Source organism: Stenella coeruleoalba (genome assembly GCF_951394435.1).
Source record: "Stenella coeruleoalba genome assembly, chromosome: 19".
Lineage (NCBI taxonomy): Eukaryota > Metazoa > Chordata > Mammalia > Artiodactyla > Delphinidae > Stenella > Stenella coeruleoalba.
The window spans coordinates 7,710,052-7,732,469 of NC_137165.1; the positions used below are offsets into that span (position 1 = coordinate 7,710,052).

The 22,418-nt window shown below is 47.4% G+C and overlaps 1 protein-coding gene across 1 annotated transcript in view; it reads right to left on the bottom strand.

Moving 5' to 3' along the window:
• Positions 1-22,418, bottom strand: part of USP43 (ubiquitin specific peptidase 43) — a 63,030-nt gene that overhangs the window by 15,426 nt on the left and 25,186 nt on the right. Inside the window, exons 4-14 of the mRNA XM_079903518.1 lie at positions 19,265-19,357; positions 17,198-17,333; positions 14,997-15,132; positions 13,569-13,704; positions 11,640-11,751; positions 7,749-7,852; positions 6,550-6,627; positions 5,631-5,757; positions 5,190-5,526; positions 2,864-3,022; positions 1,740-1,904 (exon numbers count right to left, since the gene is read on the bottom strand). Of these exons, the coding sequence (XP_079759644.1) occupies positions 1,740-1,904; positions 2,864-3,022; positions 5,190-5,526; positions 5,631-5,757; positions 6,550-6,627; positions 7,749-7,852; positions 11,640-11,751; positions 13,569-13,704; positions 14,997-15,132; positions 17,198-17,333; positions 19,265-19,357 (1,583 nt within the window). The remainder of the gene's footprint in view (positions 1-1,739; positions 1,905-2,863; positions 3,023-5,189; positions 5,527-5,630; positions 5,758-6,549; positions 6,628-7,748; positions 7,853-11,639; positions 11,752-13,568; positions 13,705-14,996; positions 15,133-17,197; positions 17,334-19,264; positions 19,358-22,418) is intronic.

Below are 22,418 nucleotides of genomic sequence, written 5' to 3' on the forward strand. Positions count from 1 at the left end.
TAGGAAACATGGAAACTAAAAGTAATCAGAATGTGCTGCCACCTCCTGATGGAAGGAACACGGAGGCTAAAGATGCGCAGACGGACGGACGGACAGACACACGTGCGTTTTTCTGAAAACGTTTGTTTCTGCAGTTATTGCCTCTACCTCCTGCATGATCATCACATTTTCCCTCTAGTCGGGACCATCTGAATGCTAACATGCTCCATTAGTTCTTATTTGGCAAAGAAAACCCCAAAGAGCTGGCAGCCCACATTCCTCTGCAGCTACTGCCTCTTAAATCACAGTCTTTGATGGAACCCATATCCACCGTCAATTCTTTAACCCAGGCTCTTTTCCACCTGTTACTGACAGCTTCCATTCTTTCCAAACTGTGACAGATGCTCTTGGCAAGTCACTGGTGACCTTCCAGCCCGATGGTCACTTACCCATCTTCATCCTACTCAGCCTCTCAACAGTATGTGACACAGTTGGCTTCTTCCTCCTTGAAAGAGTCCCCTTTTTTGCATCTGTGACCCATGTTTGCCCAGTTTTCTTCCTATTTCACAGGCCACTCCTCTGTTTTCTGTGCTGTCCTCTCTGCCTTTGCTCAACCTCTAGATGTAGGAGAGCGCCAGGGTTGGTCTTAGGTCTTTACTTGTTTCTATCTGTATAATTTCCCTACGAGAGCTCAGCCAGCCCTGTGGCTCCATCCGTGTGGTGATGACCCTCAAATATTTTTCTCCACTCCTTAGCTATCATCTTGATTTGGAAGTCTTACCGGAGTCTCAAAACAACCATGTCAAACATTGGATTTCCCTCTAAAATAGACCCTGCATCCTAGCCAACCAAGCCCTTCCCACCTGTACTACTACTGGTCACCTAGTTATGTGGACACCAAGCAAAGAGTCCTCCTTGGTTCCTCTCTCCCTCACACCCCAAACCAGCAAATCCTGTTAGCTCTATCTTCAAATATACCCCGGATCTGACCACCTCATACCTCACCCACTAATCGAAGCCACCACCCACTCTCGCCTGGAAAACCACAGCCAGACCTCTCAGCTGGCCTTCTGGCTTCCTACTTCCTAAAGCAGGCTTTGCGAAAGTATCAGATTGATGACCTGCTGCTCAAATCTCCCAGTAGCTCCCACCCACCCCCGCAATTGGCATACAATGCAGACTTGGTACCATGTGACAAAGGCACGCTCCCAACTACCTCCTGTCACTCTGGCCGCAGCTCTGGTCTCTCCTGCACCCCCCTACCCCCCATCCCACGCTCACTCCCACCTCACAGCCCTCACCCTGACCGTGCGGAGCACACGCCCAGACTTCACAGGACTCACTCGCACTCAGGCCTCTGCTCCAAACTCACCTCCTCGGAAAGGCCTTCCCCACCCGCCCTACCTAACGGGCCCTCTGCATCCCTTCTCCCCCACCCCTGGCCTAGATACCTTCTTCCCTTGATGATTCACCTCCTCGCCCTCATCCCTGCTTTACACCCCGTCATGAGATTCATTCACTCGTTGATGCGCTGTGGGCCCCCTTTAGATGGTCAGCTCCAGGGAGCACAGACGGTAGTGGGCAGGGGGCGGGCCAGGTCCTGAGAGCCCCGATTTGGGAAATCAATAAACCTCTCGTACCGAGGGACTCTGTACGCTCCGAGCCGTGAAGTGCGAGCACCTTCATAAAGCTGAGGAGTGACGGTCGCTACAGAGAATGAAAGCAAGCTCAGCGAGTTTAACCAACGTGACCGAACGTACCCTTTCCTTGGCTGGGGAGGCTCTTGGTGCAGGAGGCAGGCCCAGGCAGCTGGGGCCGGGCTGGGCCGGGGGTGGGGCTCCAGGACAGCAGGCTGCCCCTCATGCTACCATCACTGCTCCCAAGCCGGAGGAGCCAGTGATCGGACAAGGAGGAACTGGTGGAACCTGTAGGAGCACAGAGAGGGCAGGCTGGACCCACCTCCATCCTTCGGGGCCCCCCGGGCACCTCTCACGGCCAGATTCCCATCCCCGAGCCCGGAGCTACAGAACCAGAGTGGAATTACAGAAACGAGACTGAATCTCTGGAGGAGAACCTATAACTGACGAACCATGAGACCAAGCCTACACACTTAGGGAAAGGCACTCGGGCACAGAAAGGACAGAATGTTGATGAGAACTGAAAGGCTTTTCGTGAAATTACTGGTCGCCAAGTCCAGTTTTCTAAATGTGGCATGTTTTTCACTCTCGCCACGTCTACCTTCTGTGAAAAGAAGGCAGACTTTGCATGACGGTGGGTTTAGACCTGCTGGGGCATCTGGTTTAACTTGGCCATTTTCCAACCATCTGGGTCCAGAAGATCTGAGTCATTTTTTTAAAAATGTTCTTTCGCTCCTAAGTAAGGATGGCTAGTTCGCAGAGTGAAATGTGGCACACAAAAAGTGCGTTTTGACCCTTCTCTTCCATCTCCAGACTGCCAAGCAAGCTGGAGGTTGTCTAATAAACTTATCTCTGGGGTGTGATTAAGTAACTATTTCCTATGAAGGCCCCTCATCCCTTATAACTGCCCTTCCCTTTCTACCAGGACTAATGCAGGGTTCTACTGCACAACTTTAATCAAGATCTGGCTCAGCATGGGTGGGAGCGGAAATATGGAATCCCATGCTCCCAAGATACAGAATCTTGCCACAGATACAGAATCTTATTCCTTTTCCCGTTCTTGCATTTCAGTATGTCCCTCCCACGTCCTTGCAAACGGGACACTAGTCTGTAGGGCTCTACACGCTCTGTAGCAGCAAGGCTTCCTCTTTCAGATCCTTGCCGACCTCTCCCGGGCCTCGATGTCTGATAGAGCATCCTCCCCGTTCCCAATCCTCCCCTCTCCTGTAAGGACCAGCAAAACCTACCTCTCATGGAGCTGCTGGCTGACCAGGGAGGGATGCTGTTTCTCTTCTGATAAAACAGGATGTAAGCCCCTCGCGTGTTGACCTCATCTTCTAGAAGCGGTTCCACCGTGCTGTCGTCGTAACTGTACCACTGGCCATCCAGAGAGTTCCGGCAGTAGGCTGCGAAGGTCCAAACCCCAAGTCCCCATTACTGGAGCCCCCCAAAGCAGGAAGACATTTCCCACTGGCATGGCTGAAAAACGGACGTTTGTAATAGAAACGCTGGACCATTTTTAGCCGGAAGTGAATGTGGCAGAATCAGCAAGGATAACCAGTTACACACCCAGATAGATGCTCACTGATCCAGTGAGCTGTTACCACACAAGCTGAATCCTTATGTCGTAGAGCCCGTTCAGGCAAAATCTCCAATAAGAGGGAGTCTCGATTTATAACACTTATGCGAGTCCCAGGCAATAAGGCCAATGTCCACCCCCGTTCTTTTGAGGACCTTCAAAATGCATGTCTCTGATTCAGTACGCAAGGAAAATATGCAGTTGGGATTATGGTACACTTCTTTCCTACCTAAGAACTGCAGTCAAACATTTAAGAAAATGTTCATAAATAAGATTCTCACCACCTTCTAAACAAGTATGAGAAATAGTCCTCTCCTTTCCCTCCACATCTCAGTAAATGGCTCCGTAACTATTCCACAACCATTCCATAACCATAATTCGGAAGTCAGCCAACATTTTTCCGTAATGGGCCAAACAGACAACGTTTTAGGCTTTGCAGGTCCCCGATGGCCACATACGGTCTCTGCCATGTATTCTTGTTGTTTTGGTTGGGTTTTTTTTAAACCACTTTTTAGAATGTAAAAACCACTTTTAACTCATGGGCTGTACAAATACGGGTGCCAGACTGGATGTGGCCCACAAGCCACACTTTACTGGCTCCTGCACCAGCCCAAGGGGGCACGGAGAAGGTCGTCTCTGCTCCTCCTTTTCTCTTCCACCCCACGTTGAGTCCAAAAGCCAGTCTCACTGATCCTCTTTCCAAAATATGCCTTGAATACCCTGTCATCACCCAAGTCCCAGCCAACACCATCTCTCACTTGAGCCCCAGAAACTTCCTCCTAACTGGAATTCCCACTTCCACTCTTGCGCTACCCAATTCTCTGCTCGAGCTAAGACCTCCGTTTGTGAACTAGATTATGTCTTTATTCCTCTGCCTAAAACCTTTGAATGGCTTCCCTGCCTAAAACCTTTGAATGGCTTCCCATCACCCTCTGAAAAAAGTGCAAACTCTTGTCCGTGGCCCACAGGGCCTCCAGACCCAGCTCCATCTTAGGTCACTTTCCCCTTCAGCCACAACAGGCTTTCATCAATTCTTAAACACGCAAACTCCGCCTCAGGGCCTTCACGCAGGCTGGTAGCTCTGCCCATGTTTTCCCCCCATTATTCACACAGCTAGTTCCACCTCATCCTTCAGCTCTTGACCTAAAAAGGTAACATCCTCAGGGAGGCCTTATCTGTATCTCAGACACATCAACCAATCACCTTTCCATGACACCAAGTAGGGAAAGTACTAAAGGGACAAGCATCTTTTTATTGTCTGTGTCTGAAATTAGTCCCATGAGGGCAGGACTCCTATCTGTCTTGTTCATCACTGAGACTCCAGCACCTAGCCCAGGCTTTGGCATAGAATGGGACTTCATAAACATTTGTTCAATGAATGAATGAGTGATGATCCTGGATTTTTATACAGTCTGGTGCTTTCCAAATTGCAGGTTCATTAGTGCACTAGGAATAGAGCATTTTTCCCCAAAATGAAATATTCTCAAGCATTTTTTCAAAAATGAAATACTTTATATTATTCTAGAAGAGACCAAGGTACACGATTATGAACAACTGAACGAGCTGCCAAGCTGTCTGTTTCTGTCCTTCCAGCCTTCATTCTCTCCAAGTCCCTCCGAGGGATTAACAATTAAAGGTACCCCACAGAAATAAAAGATACCGAATCTGGTAAGTAGGAGTCCGTGTGCTGAATCACAGACGAGGATCAATGGCACTCTCTGGGTTCCAACAGCTACCCTCTGGTATCCGACACGGCCAAAAACTCGGGCTGTAACTAACTTTCTATTCCAACCCCTCACGGAACTCCGCTGGACGCTTGGACCAGACGCCACCACCCCACCCCCGGCAGGTGCCCGGTGTGTGCCGGGTCAGGGGTCAGCTGGTGCCGAGGGCCCGAGCGAGCTCGGCATCCCAGGGGTGCCCCTTCCCCGGGCACCTGGAGGCCCGGGCCGCAGCCACGGGCCGTGAGGCAGGCTCACCTGTGTAATGCCCACCTTGCAAACTGCCGTGGTGGTTGCAGACCGCGTACAGGTCGTACAGGAAGTCTGGTGGGTAGCTGGTGGGCAGGCAGGCCGGCTGCTTCCAGGAAGGAGGCCAGGGGCCCGGGGAGGCCTTGGGGCCCGTGCTTCTCTGGGCCACATGGGGAGCCATGTCGAGGCCGGCGAGCGGGAACTTCACCAGCGTGGAGAGCTTGTTTCTCCTCTCGCCCACTTGGCAGAACCGTTTGAGGTGGATGATGAGGATGTCGGGCAGGGTCCACAGGCTCAGCTTCACCACGCCCTGCTGCAGGGCCTGGCAGTGGGGACACCGCCACGCATCGTCCTGGGCCAGCTGGAAGGGAAGCCACCGGGACCGTAAGCCACGCCCCCCCGGGGTCGTGACCCACCCACTGACAGGCCCCGGGCCGGAAGGGGCGTGGACTCCCAGGGCGGGACCTGTTCCTCCTTGGTGTAGAACTGGAAACACTCGTCCAGGCTGCAGCTCTGCTGCTGGTGGGCTTGCTGTTGCCGCCACACGCTGTCCGCGTCCTGGACCCGCTCCTCCTGGATGCTCCCGAACAGGCTGCAGGAGCAGACAGAGGCCACGCAGGGTCTCACCCCTGAGGGGGCCCTACTCCCAGCTAACGGGGTGCAAAGCATCTGCCCGGGAGGCAAAGGCCCCCTTCCCAGGGCTCCCAGGGCACCCACTCGCTTTTACTGGACTTCTCAGTGCCCCCACGGACCCAGAGAGGGACCGAGCCCTTGGCTTACTCATTTTTGTTTCATGTCGTGGTGCAAGGCCTGGCACCTAGCAGGAGATTAATAAACACTCGCCGGACTGAACAGTGTCCTTTCCCGAAGTCGGGCAGATGCACTCGGTGTTAGAGAAGCAGCCACGCTGAGTGATTAAGAGCATGGACTTGAGGCGACAGTGGGTTCAAAGCCCGGCTCTGCCAGGCACGGGCTGTGTGACACTGAGCAACCGTTTAACCTCTCTGTGCCTCAGTTTCCACATCTGATGATGTGGATTCGTGTCGGACCTACCGCACAGGAACTGATGCATGAAATAAACTGCATGGATGTAAAGGGCTCGGAGCAGTGGCTGGCACGGGGTGAGTGGGTAAGTGTCACCTCACCATTTCCAACTGTGACTGTTACCACCACTCACACCACCCACAGCCATCGTTATTATTACTCCTGTCGCTGTTGTTTATATACAGACAATTGCCATTGGGGCTTCTCTGAGGAACGGGCCACACGGCATCCGGGGGGCATCATACACCCCACTGTCGCATCAGGGGAACTGGCACAGGAAGGTCCGTTTGCACGGACAGGCCCTGTCTCCTCTGCCAGAGCTGGGCTCTGCTGGACTCACTGCTCCTTGGTGCCACTGTCCCACTCCACGGCCAGTTTGATGTGCGGGGGGCCTCCCGGCCTCCTGAGGTGCAGAGCCCTGATGAGAGAACAGGGAGCCCATCAAAGGCATGGAGTCTGCTTCCCACTCTCTCCTCCACCCCCAGGACTGATGTTCCCAACAGAAATGTCCAAAGCTGCATGGAAACTGAGGTCGGGGGTCTGGGGAGGTGCTGTCTGCAGAAGACTTGGTCCTCAATCCACCCCTGAAGGCTCTGTCCCAGCTCCCCTGGGAGCTGGCGAGCTCCGAGGATTTGGTGGCTGCAAGGCCACGACTCAGCCCTCCCACTGCAGCCCCAGCCATCTTCTCAGTGTCGAGGAGGCCGTTCTGCTTGAACGTCCTCAGCAAATACCCAGTTATGATGATGCCTCAAATGAGCTGCTAGGCTTTCCTCCACTGCACAGTGAAAGGAGCACCTTCCAGTCCACCTCCACGGCCTGAAAGGTCTTCCCCTTCCAGACTCTCCCACACCCAGAAAATCTCAGTGTGAATCAACCCATCGCTCTTTCCAGCTGCTTGGGCTCAGCCCATCTCAGAAGAGGTTGTCTGGCCTTAATGCGGAAGAGACAGGACAAGGAGAGAGTGGAAGATGTGAAATCAACAAGACACATATGGGGACTTCCCTGGCGGTCCAGTGGTTAGGGCTCCATGCTTCCACTGCATGGGGCATGGGTTCGATCCCTGGTCAGGGAACTAAGATCCTGCAAGCCACGCAGCGTGGCCAAAAAAAAAAAACAACAACAACCAAGAAACATATATACGAGTGACAGACAGGAGGGTCTGCACCTAAAAGAAGTTTTTGAATGTACTGCAAGAAAAAAGTGGAGATGTCACATGTGTCCCTAACTGTCACCAAGACGATTCAAAAACAGGTTTTGAGCTCACGGAAGTACACAGTCCTTAACCAGCCGCATGAATGTGCGTAAATTCACTAATCATTGGGAACCTCAGTGTCTCCCTATCTCTGAAGTGGCCGTCAGTCCCGCTCTAGACATGAGGGTTGAAAGCACAGAATGTGTATAAGGACCTAACCCAGGCGCTGGTGCTGAAGACCAAAGGCAGCTAAGATTGTCATCAGTCTTATTGATACACAGCCTTGAAGGAGTCTAGTCAGGTAGGAACGTATGCATTCTCTTACCACGTCTGGAACATCCCCTTACCTGTCAACTGTCCAGTGATAGAGGGGCTGGCTGTCCTTTGGGGACAAGTAGCTGCAGGCCAGGGACAGCCCCACAACCCGGATGGAGAACAGTGACCCCAGGTTCTGCCAGGCCAAGAACAAGAAGCAGGTCATCCCACATGTTGGTGTGAATCAGACGGTTAAGTGCAAAGAAGTTACTCAAAAAATGTAACCTTTTGCTTATAGTGTATTTTGAATATGCCCTTAATAATTATTCCAAATCCAGAGATATAAAGGCTTCAGTTTTTTTAGAAGATACACCCTATACCTTTTAACATAGTGATCTAATACCGTGTAACACATTAAATTCTCCAAAACAATGAACACAGTGATTTAAAATAACACAGGTTTAATTGGGACAAATGTTGGCACAGTTAATAGGGAATTAAACCAATTCTGTTCATTAATTATTAGCAGCTAATTTACTTTATTAAGATGATTATTGACGTCACCAGATTACCAAAATGAGGCAATTATCTAAAAACAAGTTAGTGTGCATTTTACATCTCAAATGCTAAATAAGTATTTATACATGTCGAAATAAGCTGCGTAAAAGAAATACCACCTATGTTGTTATTCTAAGATGGACACTTTTTTCATATTTTAACTTTTCTGAAATTGAAGTGAGCCTTAAACAGCCTTATTCACAATAGTCAACAGGTAGAAGCAACCCAAGTATCCATCAACAGATGGATGGATAAACAAAATGTGGTATATATGCACAATGGAATATTACTCAGCCTTCAAAAGGAAGAAAATTCAGATGCATGATACAACATGGATGGACCTTGAAAATATTTTGCTTAGTGAAATAAGCCAGACACAGGAGGGCAAATATTGTAAGATTCTGTTTATTTTATTTTACTTTTTTTGTGGTACACGGGCCTCTCACTGTTGTGGCCTCTCCCACTGCGCAGCACAGGCTCCGGATGCGCAGGCTCAGCGGCCATGGCTCGCGGGCCCAGCCGCTCCGCGGCATGTGGGATCCTCCCGGACCGGGGCACGAGCCCATGTCCCCTGCATCGGCAGGCGGACTCTCAACCACTGCGCCACCAAGGAAGCCCTATGATTCTGTTTATATGAGGTCCCTAGAGTAGCCAAATTCATAGAGACAGAAAGTAGAATGGAGGTTCTCACGGGCTAGGGGTTGGGGCAATGGGGAGTTGTTATTTAATGGGTATAATTTTTGTGGGTATGGTGAAAAATCTGGGGAGTATAGTGGTGATGGTTATGCAGCATGGTGAATATAATTAATGTACATTTGTGAACGGTTACAATACACATTACATACATTTTACCACAATATCTAAAAAAAAAAAATCAATGGTCTCTTTAAGCAATGGAAATACAGTTCTTAAAATTGTCACTGATGACCTTGGCCACGACTAGAAAAAAATGAAATGTTCTTACAAAGTCTGACAAAGATAAGTGGCAGAAATCTCTACTTAAAAAACACTGATGAGGGCTTCCCTGGTGGTGCAGTGGTTGAGAGTCCGCCTGCCAATACATGGGACACGGGTTCGTGCCCCAGTCCGGGAGGATCCCACATGCCGCGGAGCGGCTGGGCCCGTGAGCCATGGCCGCTGAGCCTGCGTGTCCAGAGCCTGTGCTCCACAACGGGAGAGTCCACAACAGTGAGAGGCCCGCGTACGGCAAAAAACAAACAAACAAATGAAATGTAGGTTGAATTCAGGCAGGAGAAGAGAAGGAAAACATTATAATTCAAAGAAACAGTAACAGGGCAAAGACCGTGTGACCCGAAACATAGTCAGGGAGCTCTGAGCCGACTCCTGGGCTGTGGTAGCTGATGGGGGAGGGGCAATAAGTGTGACATTTGGGGAGTGTGGACGCCTCCTGGACTATACCTACACTCTAGCTGACCTGCCTCTTCAACAAACACAAAACTGATGGCTGGAAGCAAGCTGACTTCAGGGGCTTGGATTCAGGGCTGGCCACGCGAGGGTGTACTTCCCAAGAAGAAGTTAGTTAAATCTGGGGGGGGAAAGCTCTTTTTCCTGGCACCCCTAATGGAGCCTTGCTGTTTGCATGGCAACATAATAAGGCACCTACACTGCAGAGAAGCAGCTCGCCCTGCCTGCCCACGAAGAAAATTTACAAAGCAACCAGAAAAATTCCTAGGCAATGATCAATCTCTTTTCTTCATAATTCATTGCAAATTAATCCCATCTAGCTAATTGGTCATTTTCGTAAGAGACATTTTCCTGTCCTTCATTCTTGGCTAGGGAAATTCACTTTGGAACCTTCAATGTATGTTCACTGCTTTTAATCTCTTTGGTTCAATGTTGAGAAGGCTGATTCTTTCCAAATTATTACCAATTCTTTTCAAATTCTTTTCAAACTCTTCAAAATATAAAAGCCTTGGGAATTCCCTGGTGGTCAGGTGGTTAGGCCTCGGCGCTTTCACTGCTGGGGCCAGGGTTCGATCCCTGGTTGGGGAACTAAGATGCTGCAAGCCACGCAGAGCGGCCAAAACAACAACAACAACAAAACCCAAAATATAAAAGCCTGTGGGTTAGATGGGTGAGCTAGCCTGGGAGCCTCACAACCACTTAGAACACATTATTCTTACATAAAACCATGGGCATCCACACATGTGTCAATGTATCTACGGACAAGCGTCCGTAGCTGAGTTGGAGGTTGCCTGTATTCGAATTTTGCAGGCCCCACTGACTGCTTCATCGGTCTCTAAAATTGAAATGACCGGAGAGATGCAGAGGCAAGAGCACATGGGAGATCAGGGGGAGAATAAGAACAGCTGAGTTCAACGTTTGCATGAAAGCCGTTTCATCCACTCTCAACAGCCAGGAGCACAGGGTTTGGGGAAAGCTAAAGCTATTACTAGATATTCTGACCTACTTAGGGAGAAGTTCGAGTTTCTAATTTGGGCACCATGGCAGATATGCTGGGCAGTTCGTGAAGCAAAAATCCTTTGGAGATAAAGATTTGGTGCAAATGTAGAAAAGGTCTTAAACAAACTGGTATTTCGTGTAAATCCCAAATCAGATGTACGGTTTTCCCTAAGCAGGAAGGAACATGAATTATGAAGAACTATACAGAAATCCCTCTGAAATGTTTGGTACATCCCCCAATGAAAAGTTCTTACTTAGAGGGTAGTTGGGGGAAAACAAAAATTCTGAGGCTACTGACATGTCCCTAAACATGTTAATGTCTTCTATGCCAAGCAGCCCTCAGAACAGGTTCTGATACTATCGGGGCTGGAAGGAATGGTTTTAGAATTTGTTGTTTTTATTTGGAAACTACCAGTCTGAGAATAAATAAATGAGCAAGGCAAAAAGGTGTTTCCCCTTGAGTTTTTAACCTGTTTTTCAAAAACTGGACAAAACTGTTTTAATACCTAGGTTTTCATATTTGGACATAAACATCCATTTTAATTTTCCACAGAAGTTATACCTCAAGTCCCTTGAAATTTTTGATCCAAATGTATAAGTTACAGTTTATTACAATAAGCTCCCCTCCAAGAAGAACTATGGGAAGCCATAAATATACAAAACTGAGATGAATGATGTAAATCCCACTCTTTCTTCCAATGATGTTTCGAAAGATTTAACGAGCAAAAGCTCCGTCCATGGAAGGTATTTTGTAACGCCACAAAGAGAGAAACAGCACGGACCATAAAATGGTGATTTTCTTGCATATAAATCAAAGTTGTTTCATACGACAGTGTGAACACTGTCATTGACAGCAAATGCTTGTCTCTCCTGAGCTACCACTAGATTCCTACATCCCTCTCTCCACACCCCACCCCCCGACAACACACACACACACACACACACACACACACACACACACACACACACACACACACACACACACACACACACACACTGACCTGTACAGAAGCCTCGCTCTTCATGAGATAGCGGACCTTACTGAGAATGCACTGATGGAGCTGGACCCATGAGATGGCTCTGTCTTCCCTAATCAGGAAAGGTGGCCCAAACCTGGAAATCCAAGGAAATGAGGTTATTTCAGCAAAAGAAAAACCAACAATACCCAACAGTCAAGAGCATTGGCTCTACTCATTGGCTTCTCTCAACTGGATAAGAGTTGAGCACAAAACACAATACAAAATTGCCCATCTGAGACCCTCGTTATGAATGGAGACATGGCAGTGTAAAGAGGTGGCTGGGAAACCCTCTTCCCCAGAGAGAGAGCACAGGACCCAGAGGAAAGCCAGGCAGAGATAAGCCCAGTGGACACATCGATGGCTTTGTGTATCAGGAATATTCTCGCAACTGGGAATGTTTTCCATATCCCGATCCGATGAGCACGCAGCAGTGAGCTTGTGGTGCCTAGACTGCCTGCTGTCAATTCCAGCTCTGCCCTGGGTACCTCTGGACAAATCACTGACCTTTGACTGCTCTCTGGCCCCACCTGCAAGGCTGCGTGAAGATCCAGTGGGGTGAGAATGTGCTACTGTTGAATTAACTTTGCGAAAGTTAATTACGAGCTGGTGCACTGGATGGGCAAGGGCACCGGGCGTCAATTGTTGAATCGACAGATGGGTGTATTCACCTTATCCTCTATTACTAGGCATTTGGGTTGTTTCCAATTTTTTATTTAAGCAATGCTTGCTCATGGCGGGAACGATACACGTTCTTTTGCCTACGCCTTTGGGTGCACATGACTCATTGTTTCTTTGGGATAAAGTTCCAGAAGTGGAAATAAGACCAAAGCTATTTATTTCCAACCTGCCCTCTAGAAAAGCCACACCAATTTACCCGTGAAGCATGTGCCCCATTCTCTTGACACTTGCCCAGAATGAGCATTATCAATCCTTGATAGCCTCCTGCCTTAGGTGTTCAAACAGCCCCCAACTCAAAGATATAAATATTCCCCTATATTACCTTCAAGTTATTTTATGGTTTCCTTTTCTGTAATTACCTCTCCAATCAATATATACATGAGAATTTATGGCGGGAGTAAAAAAATTGATTATTTAAAATAAAAAGAAAGGAAAGTATCAGTTAGCCCAGGCTTAGTATTAAATAATTCATTCACTCCTTACTAATATGAAATACACCATTTTTATCATCTAACAAATACTGAAGTACGCTTGACCTGTTCCGTGTCATTGATTTAAGTGTATACTCTTCCGCCTATAACACAATATTTTAATAATTAAAACTTTATTCTGTTTTACTAGAAAAATCCCTCTTCCTTCTTTCTCCTGCCCCCAATATTTTCTGGCTACTCTTACGAGTTTGTTCTTCCAGGTAAATTTTACAAACATTTTATCCATCTAAAATTTTTTCATTGGAGTAATATCTTTCGCACATTTTATTTGCATTCCGTAAGAAAGCTATCTGGTTTTGTGTATTTGTTATGCAACCAGTCACTTTCCTGAACTCTTTCATTAGTTCTAATTACTTTCAAGCTCTTGGTTTTCTGGACAGAGAATAATATAATTTGCAAATAGTGGTCATTTTACCTCCTCTTTCCAATAGCCAGTTTCTTTTTCCTTTGTCTTACTGCACTGCCTAGGCCTTACAGCACATGGTGAGAGCAAAAATCATTGTTCCTAAAACCAACAGGGAAAGCTCCGATGCTCAATTGTTAAGGACAATGTTAGCCATCTGCTGAAGGCCGTTATTTCTGATCCTCGCGATCAGGAAGTACCTTACTCCCTGCTCCTTGTTGATCAACTTTGAGAATGGATATTTATTTTTTTTCAAATTAGAATTATTCTAGCGCAAATTCCAAGTACATGTTGACACAACCCAGACATCACGTAAAAGAAGGATGAAGTTAAACATACCTGCTGGCCTGCTGGCCTGAGCCCACCAAATTACAGAAGAGGATTAGCACCGTGGTCTCACTGTGGACGGGCAGGGATAATCGCTGACCCTCGCAGGCTGCCAAGCGTGGGGAGACGGGTAGACCAGATGGACGAGCTGAAGGGCGAGAATTACATTTGTGTTCTTAAAGGAGCTGCTGCGCTGGGTCAGAACCCTGGCTTCTAGCCCCTCTTCTCTTTGACCATCCATTAACCACCCTTGGGAGACACTGGAGGGCTTCAGGGGAAGTGCTATTAAGGTTCATGGCACTTGTTCCATCAGGCACCTGGCATAAGATGATATCCATGGTAGTGAATTTGCTGTTGTGGTCAGCCAAGTTTAAAGTATAGGCAGGGATTTTAATTAATACTTTTCAAAGCCAATCTGAAAAATACACCAAAATGATTCTGGTTGCTTGTATGCTTTGATCAGAGAGCTGTAGAGTATCCGCTCTCTTAGAACGCCAACGTAAGGGGTACAGAGAGAAGGTCAGAATCTTTATTGTTGAGGAAGTAGAGGAACTGGACCATCCTCAATTTCCAATCAGCTCTGAAACTTTCCTTTTAAGGCACAGATGTGTCCTGTGATTGAATTTGAAATGAGGGCTATTTCACTGAGTTATCACATAATCAGGGCCTGTCGATGTCCTGTTCCAGGCCCAGAGTCTCTCTGATGACTCAGAGCCCCTGCAGACACTTGGTTCCCACAGGCTGCCTGCCACCTAGGCTGGCCGAGGATGTGGTCCAGGGCATAGGATTCATCTGGGGTATGTGTGTAACAGTGGTACAAGGTCCTCTAAATATGAGCCTTACTGACTGGCTAATTGGACCGAAATGGATACTGACCTACAACGAAAGGCTGTCAGAAACTGGCCATCTTGGCCTATCCAAAGTTTAGGAAAAGTTAACATAGGGAAGCGGGACTGTTAACAAAAAGTCATTTAATCATCTCTTTGGCCATCTATGCTCCAGTTTGTAACAGTTTTACTTCAAGCACTGACCTTGAACCATAAGAGTCCTGAAGACAAAGATTACCCCAGCACCTATTCTGAACAGTGGTTCTCAGAACGTGGTCCCAGGACCAGCGGCGTCAGCATCACCTGGGAACTTGCTAGACGTGTAATTTCTCAGGCCCCACCCCTGGCCTACGGAGTCAAAAACACCGTGGGCAGGGCTCAGAAATCTGTTTAAACAAGACCTCCAGGTGACTCTGATACTAAGGTTTCAGGAACCCCTGTCTTAGTTGATTAACTTTTATAATCAACCATCTGTACAACAAATATCGGAGAAGATAAGCCTGATATTTCCAAGTACTAAAATGAAGTGTCTTTTGCCTTAGCACCCAATGAGTATCCTCTCAAACCTATAACTCGTAATATCCAAATAACATTATGCAAAGCACTCTTGTACCTGAGAGCATCTCCTGGCCAGGTGACGGAGGGGCTTGGAAGGCATACACATTATCTCCCTCTGCAATAGTATTCAAGTCCTCTTCATCAAAGAAAGACCGCTGGAGTCCAGTGGGATGAAGTTCAACCAAGATCACCTGGAATGAGGAGGATCACTTTCCCTCTAGTTTCTCAAAGGGAACTTAACAAACACATCATGCCTTTATTTATTTATTTATGTCTTTTTTTTAAATATTTATTTATTTATTTTTGGCTACGTTGGGTCTTCGTTGCTGCGCGCGGGCTTTCTCTAGTTGTGGCAAGCGGGGGCTGCTCTTCCTTGCGGTGCGCGGGCTTCTCATGGCGGTGGCTTCTCTTGTTGCGGAGCACGGGCTCTAGGTGCGCGGGCTTCAGTAGTTGTGGCACGTGGGCTCAGTAGTTGTGGCTCGCAGGCTCTAGAGCGCACGCTCAGTAGTTGTGGTGCACAGGCTTAGTTGCTCTGTGGCATGTGGGATCTTCCCAGACCAGGGATCGAACCCGTGTCCCCTGCACTGGCAGGCGGATTCTTAACCACTGTGCCACCAGGGAAGTCCCCTATAAGTCTTTTTTTTTTTTTTTAATTTATTTTTGGCTGTGTTGGGTCTTCATTGCTGTGCGTGGGCTTTCTCTAGTTGCGGCGAGCGGGGGCTACTCTTTGTTGTGGTGCGCGGGCTTCTAATTGTGGTGGATTCTCTTATTGCAGAGCATGGGCTCTAGGCACACGGGCTTCAGTAGTTGTGGCACGCAGGCTCAGCAGTTGTGGCTCGGGGGTTTTGAAGCACAGGCTCAGTAGTTGTGGCACCCGGGCTTAGCTGCTCTGTGGCATGTGGGATCTTCCTGGACCAGGGCTCAAACCCATGTCCCCTGCATTGGCAGGCAGATTCTTAACCACTGCACCACCAGGGAAGTCCCCATCATGCCTTTTAAATTCCTGACAGTCCTTTTACTCTCTTAAAGTTTCAAACTCTACCTCTCTTAGACTTCTCCCCTTTTTATCTTTTATTACTGCTATTTTTTCCCCCAAGACTCTCTCACCCACTGTCCTACTCTCTCCCTCACTATAGATTCCCATATAGCACTTTGGGTTTACAAAGCAAGATACACACATTTTTTTTCCCCAGTTGAGATCTTCATTAAAATGGTGAGAGAGGTCAGAGGGATTGACTGGGTGGGGGCAGGAAGGAGTCCACTGGGGTGATGGAAAGCCTCAATAATCATGGTGGTTACACGTATGTACATGCATGCAAAAATTCAAGTTATAACCCTAAGACATGGACACTTTCTTGTACCTATGTTATTCCTTAACAAAAAGGTTAAAAATACTCTTTAATTAGAAAACAATCCCACGAGGTCACCAGGGAAGTGTAAAATTTCCATTTTACAGTTAAAGAAACAGAGGACCAATTACTTTGTCCAAGGTCAGAAAACGAGAAGGGACTGAATCACAATTAGAACCCCACTGCAAGCCCTTCTCATCATACCGCATTGCTTTTCACCACCATCACTTCTACCCTGTCCTTTCATGGGGGTCCCTGTTAGGAGTCTGCCCTCCAAAGTCAAGTGAATCCAAACTCTTTACCAAGATGCTAAAAAAAAAAAAAAAAATTGGAGCACGTCCATCCCACTCTCTTCCAAATTGCCTCTCTCATATATACACCACAAGTTCCTTCAGTAGTTCCTTATATTTCATTTATTGTCCCTTCAGTCTCCTGGCTTATATTCCCGGGAGTGAAAGTATAGAATAGTGGTTGTGAAATCAAACCATCTGCGTTTGATTTCAAATCCTGGCCCAGCCACTTACCAGCTGTGTGACCTTGGGTAAGTCTCAGTGCTTGCTGCTAAAATGAGGATAATTGTAATATCTACCTCACAGGATGGTGGTGAGGAGTAAATTAGCTATAAAGTTCATAGAATGGTACTCAGCACTTAGTAAGCCCTACTGAGAGTCAGCTATTGTTGAAATGATGATGATTGATTGTAAGATAAAGGTGGTATCCTTTTCTGGTTATTTTGTGAAAATGCAGGGAGAGGTCAAGGCCCCGTCAGCACAGACACCAGGGACTATTAATCAAACAGAAACTCAGGAGTCACTCAGGAATCACCGCGAGCCAGAAATTAACCTAAACACCCTAGACAGCCGGCCCAGTTAGCATCCATCAATCCCATCACCAGGCCCCATCACACCTCATCCACAGGGATGCCACCTTCCTCTGCAACCATCTTCCTCAGGGCTGCCACCGTGCTGAGGATTGGCACGGCCAGGCCAACCCGCAGGGACCGCTGGCTCTTAGAGGGGAAGACCAAGGTGACGCTCAAGAATCTGGAAAATAGGAAGGAGGCCACATCCTTAAAGGACTGACATGGATTGTTGCCACCATCACTGATAATGGATCAAGTTCAGCACTTAGGCAAAATCTCTGCTTCCTGGTCGGGTCATTGCCCTTTAGGTATGCTGCCACCAGGTGGCAGTGGAGAGCCAAATCTCCAAGGGTCTCAGCTGAGTGTACTTTTCCAGCAAGTTAAAAATAAAAGATATTTGATTAAGAATCACAATACAGACCTTCCTCAACTTATGATGGGATTACATCCCGACAAACCCATGCATTGTAAATTGAAAACATCTTAAATCGAACATACATTTAATAAAACTAAACTACCGAACAGCACAGCTTAGCCCCGCCTACCTTGAACGTGCTCAGAACACTTACATTAGCCTACAGTTGGGCCAAATCATCTAACACGAAGCTTCCGTGCTAATAAGGCGTTGAATCGCTCATGTAATTTATTGAATACTACATGGAAAGTGAAAAACAGTGATTTTAAGTGTATCAGTTGTTTACCCTCGTGATCACCAGGCTGGACTGGGAGCTATGGTGCTCCCCTGCCCAGCCTCACAAGAGAGGACCACACCTCATACCGCTCATCTGGGAAAAGATCAAAATTCAAAATATGAAGCACCGTCTCTACTGAATGCTCATCACTTTCGTACCATTGTAAAGTCAAAATATTGTATACCAAACCATCGTAAGTCAGGGACCATCTGTACAGATCTCTATAGTCTCCAGGTTCTGTTTGTTAAATAGATAATCTTAAGCAAAAAGAAAATCAAAGTCTGAGAAGTAGAGCAGTCAAGCTTCTTCCAGGACAACTCAACACTGTTGATGAGACTCTCCTGAAGTTCTCCCTTGGTGATTGGATACAGCCCTTCTGCCCCCCAACCTCTCTGGACTCTCTCTGGTTCTACTTCCTACTACCCCCAGCAGCACACCAGGGCTCACCCCTCCAGCTCCTGTTTCCCCTGCTCTATACTGCAGTAATTATCTAATTCATACAACTAGTTAGCCGAACTGGGACTTGAACCCAGGCAGTCTGGCCCCAGAGTCAGTGGTCCTAAACACTGTGCTATGCTGCATCAGGCCAGGTATCACAGCTCATATCTATCAGTAGCCATCATCTGATGACAGGATAAGCCAGTGTTATATTTGTGGCATAGACAGTCAGCAGCACAGGAATTTAGAGCAGAAAGGGGGATTAAGTTGCCAGGAAAGGCTTTACAAAGCCGTCATGTCTTCACTGCATCCTAAAGATGGAGGATGCCAACAGACAGAGGGCAAGAGAAATGGTTTTTACAAAGGTGAGGAACCCAGGGAAGAAATGCCAGCTTCCGTGACAGTGAAGGCGCCCCATATAGTTCGCTAAAATTCCATGAGACTGACACGGGCCATCGCCTTAACAGTCACTGCCAAGCCCTGGACTTCTGGGATGCTTGCACTATATGCTTCTTACTTTTGCAGTGATTACACCTCCTACCCAACCCTGCCTCCTCTTTTCTTTTTTTTCCTCACATCTCCCAACAACCCTTTTCCTTTTTCTTTGCTCCTTAAATAAACCTTTTCCTACACCTTCACTAAGAGGAAAAAGGATTTGGAAATAAAGCAGGGCAAAGCAGAGGGTGACAGATTTTCTGCAGTTCGCCCCTGTCTGATTGAGTGGTACCAACTGGCTGGTGCCGGCTTCTGAATGGGCTAAAGACGTAAGCCTGGCAACGGGGCTGATAAACAAAAGCATGTTTATAATTCCTTCTTCGGCTAAAGAAGGGACTCTGTAACCTTTCACGTTCATTGTCCCATTCAATCCTTGAATGTCCCCAAGCTGCAAAGCTTGGCTGGGAAGCAAAGGAGAAAATGCAGCCGCAAGCCCAAAAGATTCCCAAGGATGGAAGTCAAGTTCATGGGCATGATGCTCACGTACCTCGTCTGTCGCAAGGGGATAGGCAGTGACACACACAGGAAAGGATCGAAGGTGTTGCTCTGTTTCAGGCAGTGGGGACAGGTCAAGGAAGATCTGTGAGGGTAGAGGATACACATGAAAGTTTAATCACACTGAACGGTTTGGCGGTTCCTCAAAAAGTTAATTAGAGAGCCACCACTGCGATTCCACTCTGAGATCTGTACCACAAAGAGCTGAAAACAGGTATTCAAACCCTTGTACACAGAGGTTCATGGCAGCATTCTTCACAACAGTCAAAGGGTGGATACAACTCAAGTGTCCGTCAATGGGTAAACGGGTAAACAAAATGTGGTACAGACACACGATGATTATTATTCAGCCACGAGGTCCTGACACTTGTTACACGAATGAACCTCGGAAACATCGTGTGAGTAAAAGAAGCCGGGCACCGAAGGCCACACATTTTTTATTCCAATTATGTGAAAAATCCAGAGTGGGTAAAGCCATAGGGACGGAAAGCAGATTGGCGGTTGCCAGGTGCTGAGAAGAGGAGGCCTGGCGAGTGACTGCTTCATGGGTACCAGGTTTTCTTCTGGGGGTGACGAAAATGGTTAGGAACCAGAAAAAACTGGTGGTTGCACACCATGGTGGGTGTACATTCTGCTGAATTGCACACTTAAAAGGGTTAATTTTATGTTATGTGACTCATCTCAATTTCTTAAAAAGGATATAGTCACATGCATGAGTGCACTGAGTATGGGAAGGGAGGCTGTAACCCCTCCAAATAGAAAGATACTGTGACAGCTTTCAAGCTCAAAGGTCTCAGTCTCACTGGGCCCCAGAATCACATAGGATGCTTTTTTCAAATGCAGAGGTCCAGGCCCCACGCCTCGAGATTCTGTTTCAAGGGAAGCAGGGAGAGAGAGGCACAGTCATCAGAATGTTAAAAGCTCCCCAGGTGACTCTAGTGTTCAACCAGGCGGAGAACCACTGATGCAATCCACCTGCCTCATTGGACGGCTAAAGGAAACAAAGTTCAGAAAATAGCAGCTAGTAGTAACAGCTAACGGTGAAAGAATTTACTAAAAACTGGGCCTTGTGCATGGATTAACCCGTGTGCTAGCCATAAGAACCAGGATGATCCCCATTTTACAGAAGAAAAAACGGAAACACAGAGAGGTTAAGTCACTTGCCCAAGGACACACAGCTCTTAAGTGGCAGAGCTGGCTCAGGTTCCAGAGCCCATGCCCATCATCATGTCGTGAGTACAAGTAGATCCACATAGTTTATTTATATTCTTTAAGCTCTTTGAAATTTAACACTCCCGTATTTAGCATGCATCTCTGAGAGGGAAAGCCGAGTTTTATATTCCACCCGGGTGCTCTTATTTTATTTCCTTCATCATATAATGCTCCATATTCTTCCAAGATATAAGGGGTTTCTGGATGCTACATTCCTTCCCCTAAAATCTACGTGAATTTCCTTGGGAATAGGGGAGCATACTCCGCCACAGGTCCTGCTCTCAGCACTGGACAGCCCTAGGGTAAGTCAGCAAGAAAACCGGAGCTGGGATCAGAATCAGGTTTCCTGAATCTCGACAGAAAGCACCAGTCCTGCTGGATTGGTTTTCCGTTGAGCAGACAAAATAGAAAAAGCCAGGGCCCAGCAAGAACCCCTGAGGTTTTCAGGGTGTTGTCCCAGGCAACCCTAAGTGCTCTGCTCATAGCAAGTAGGCTTTCCTGGATACAAGTTAACAGAATGCCAACCATGATTTTAGAAAACAGAACCGAGTACAGACCGGAGTATTTAATGTTCGATCACTCTCTGGTAAATTTCCCTCTGGGAAAACCATCGCAATATTTTGGTAAAAAGAAGGCATCAGACATCAAGCTCCCACCAGCAGGGGGACCTGCCATTTGTGGGGGCCCCTCTGCCACCCCAGCTTCTCTCCCTCCCCTCTCCTCCCCTCACCCATCACGTACCGTGGCGTAACATAGGCCTGAAACATGTATTTTTGTCCCTGGGAAATTTCCAAATCCCTGTTTCATATTTAAGTGAACAAATGAGAAAGAATATTTGTCTTTGACTTATTCATTTTTTCTTTAAAGCTACTAAAACTAAGCGAGGCTGCATCTTTCTTGCAGATACATCATAGTCAACTGATTCAGGGATATGGCCTTTAGATTCAGCCATGAATCTCTGGCAGGGAGCAAGAGATATATAGTTTGGCGAAATCACAGAACAGTCTAATTTTGTATTTAAAGGATGGGGAAAATGTATTGTTTTCATAATAAACCACACAGAGGACATGAAATGCACCTGTTCCTCAAAGGATGAGAAATGAGGAAAGTGAGTGCAACCAACAGATCAGGGGGGAGGGCTGTGTCACTTTCACAGAAAACTCCAGATGTTACCAGGCTCCACCTATACCTCAAATGTGGCCTGGGGGTCCTTTCGTCCTTGCCATCTCCCCCAGAGTTTCACGGTCCTGTCCTACTATCTCCCAGGTACTCACAGAGGAAAGAGACAGAAAATCACCCCAATGCCTTTCAATGTTCCCTTGCCCATCTCCCTAAGCTATTTCATCCTCCTTGTCAAATTGTTTCTGTTCCAAAGCCAGCCTCTCACCTGCTGCTGAAACTCAGAACTGCTCTTTGCTCTCCACTGGTTACAAATGTCCCGAAATGGAACTGCTCGTTTCACATTCTGGCCTCTCACTGCTGCTGAATATACGTCTGACACCTCCAACCTGGCCAGCTTCACCTGCTCGCTGGCTGGCGAGACGGATGTCCAAGTCGGCAAGGTAATTATCGTGACGCACGAGCAAGATGTCACCTCTCCAAGATCTGTTCTGAGGAAGCCTTCCAAAACATACTCTGCCTAAAAGGGAACGCTGCCCGTAACGGGGACCAGATCAGGCTTTCAGTGAATAAAAGCTATGAATGCTGTGAAGGGATGAACACACACACACACACACGCACACGCACACGCACATGCACACTCCCACCTGTAGCCCAAACTCCAACGTTCCAACAATCCTTGGCTATTAAACTTGCAGATGTGTTCAGGCTGTGGTAATAATCATATAGAATAACGAATTATTTGTCCTCTAGTTTATAACCTCCAGCACCCCAGTTCTATTCTTCCTTCTCTCCTCCAGCCAAAGGCAAAAACT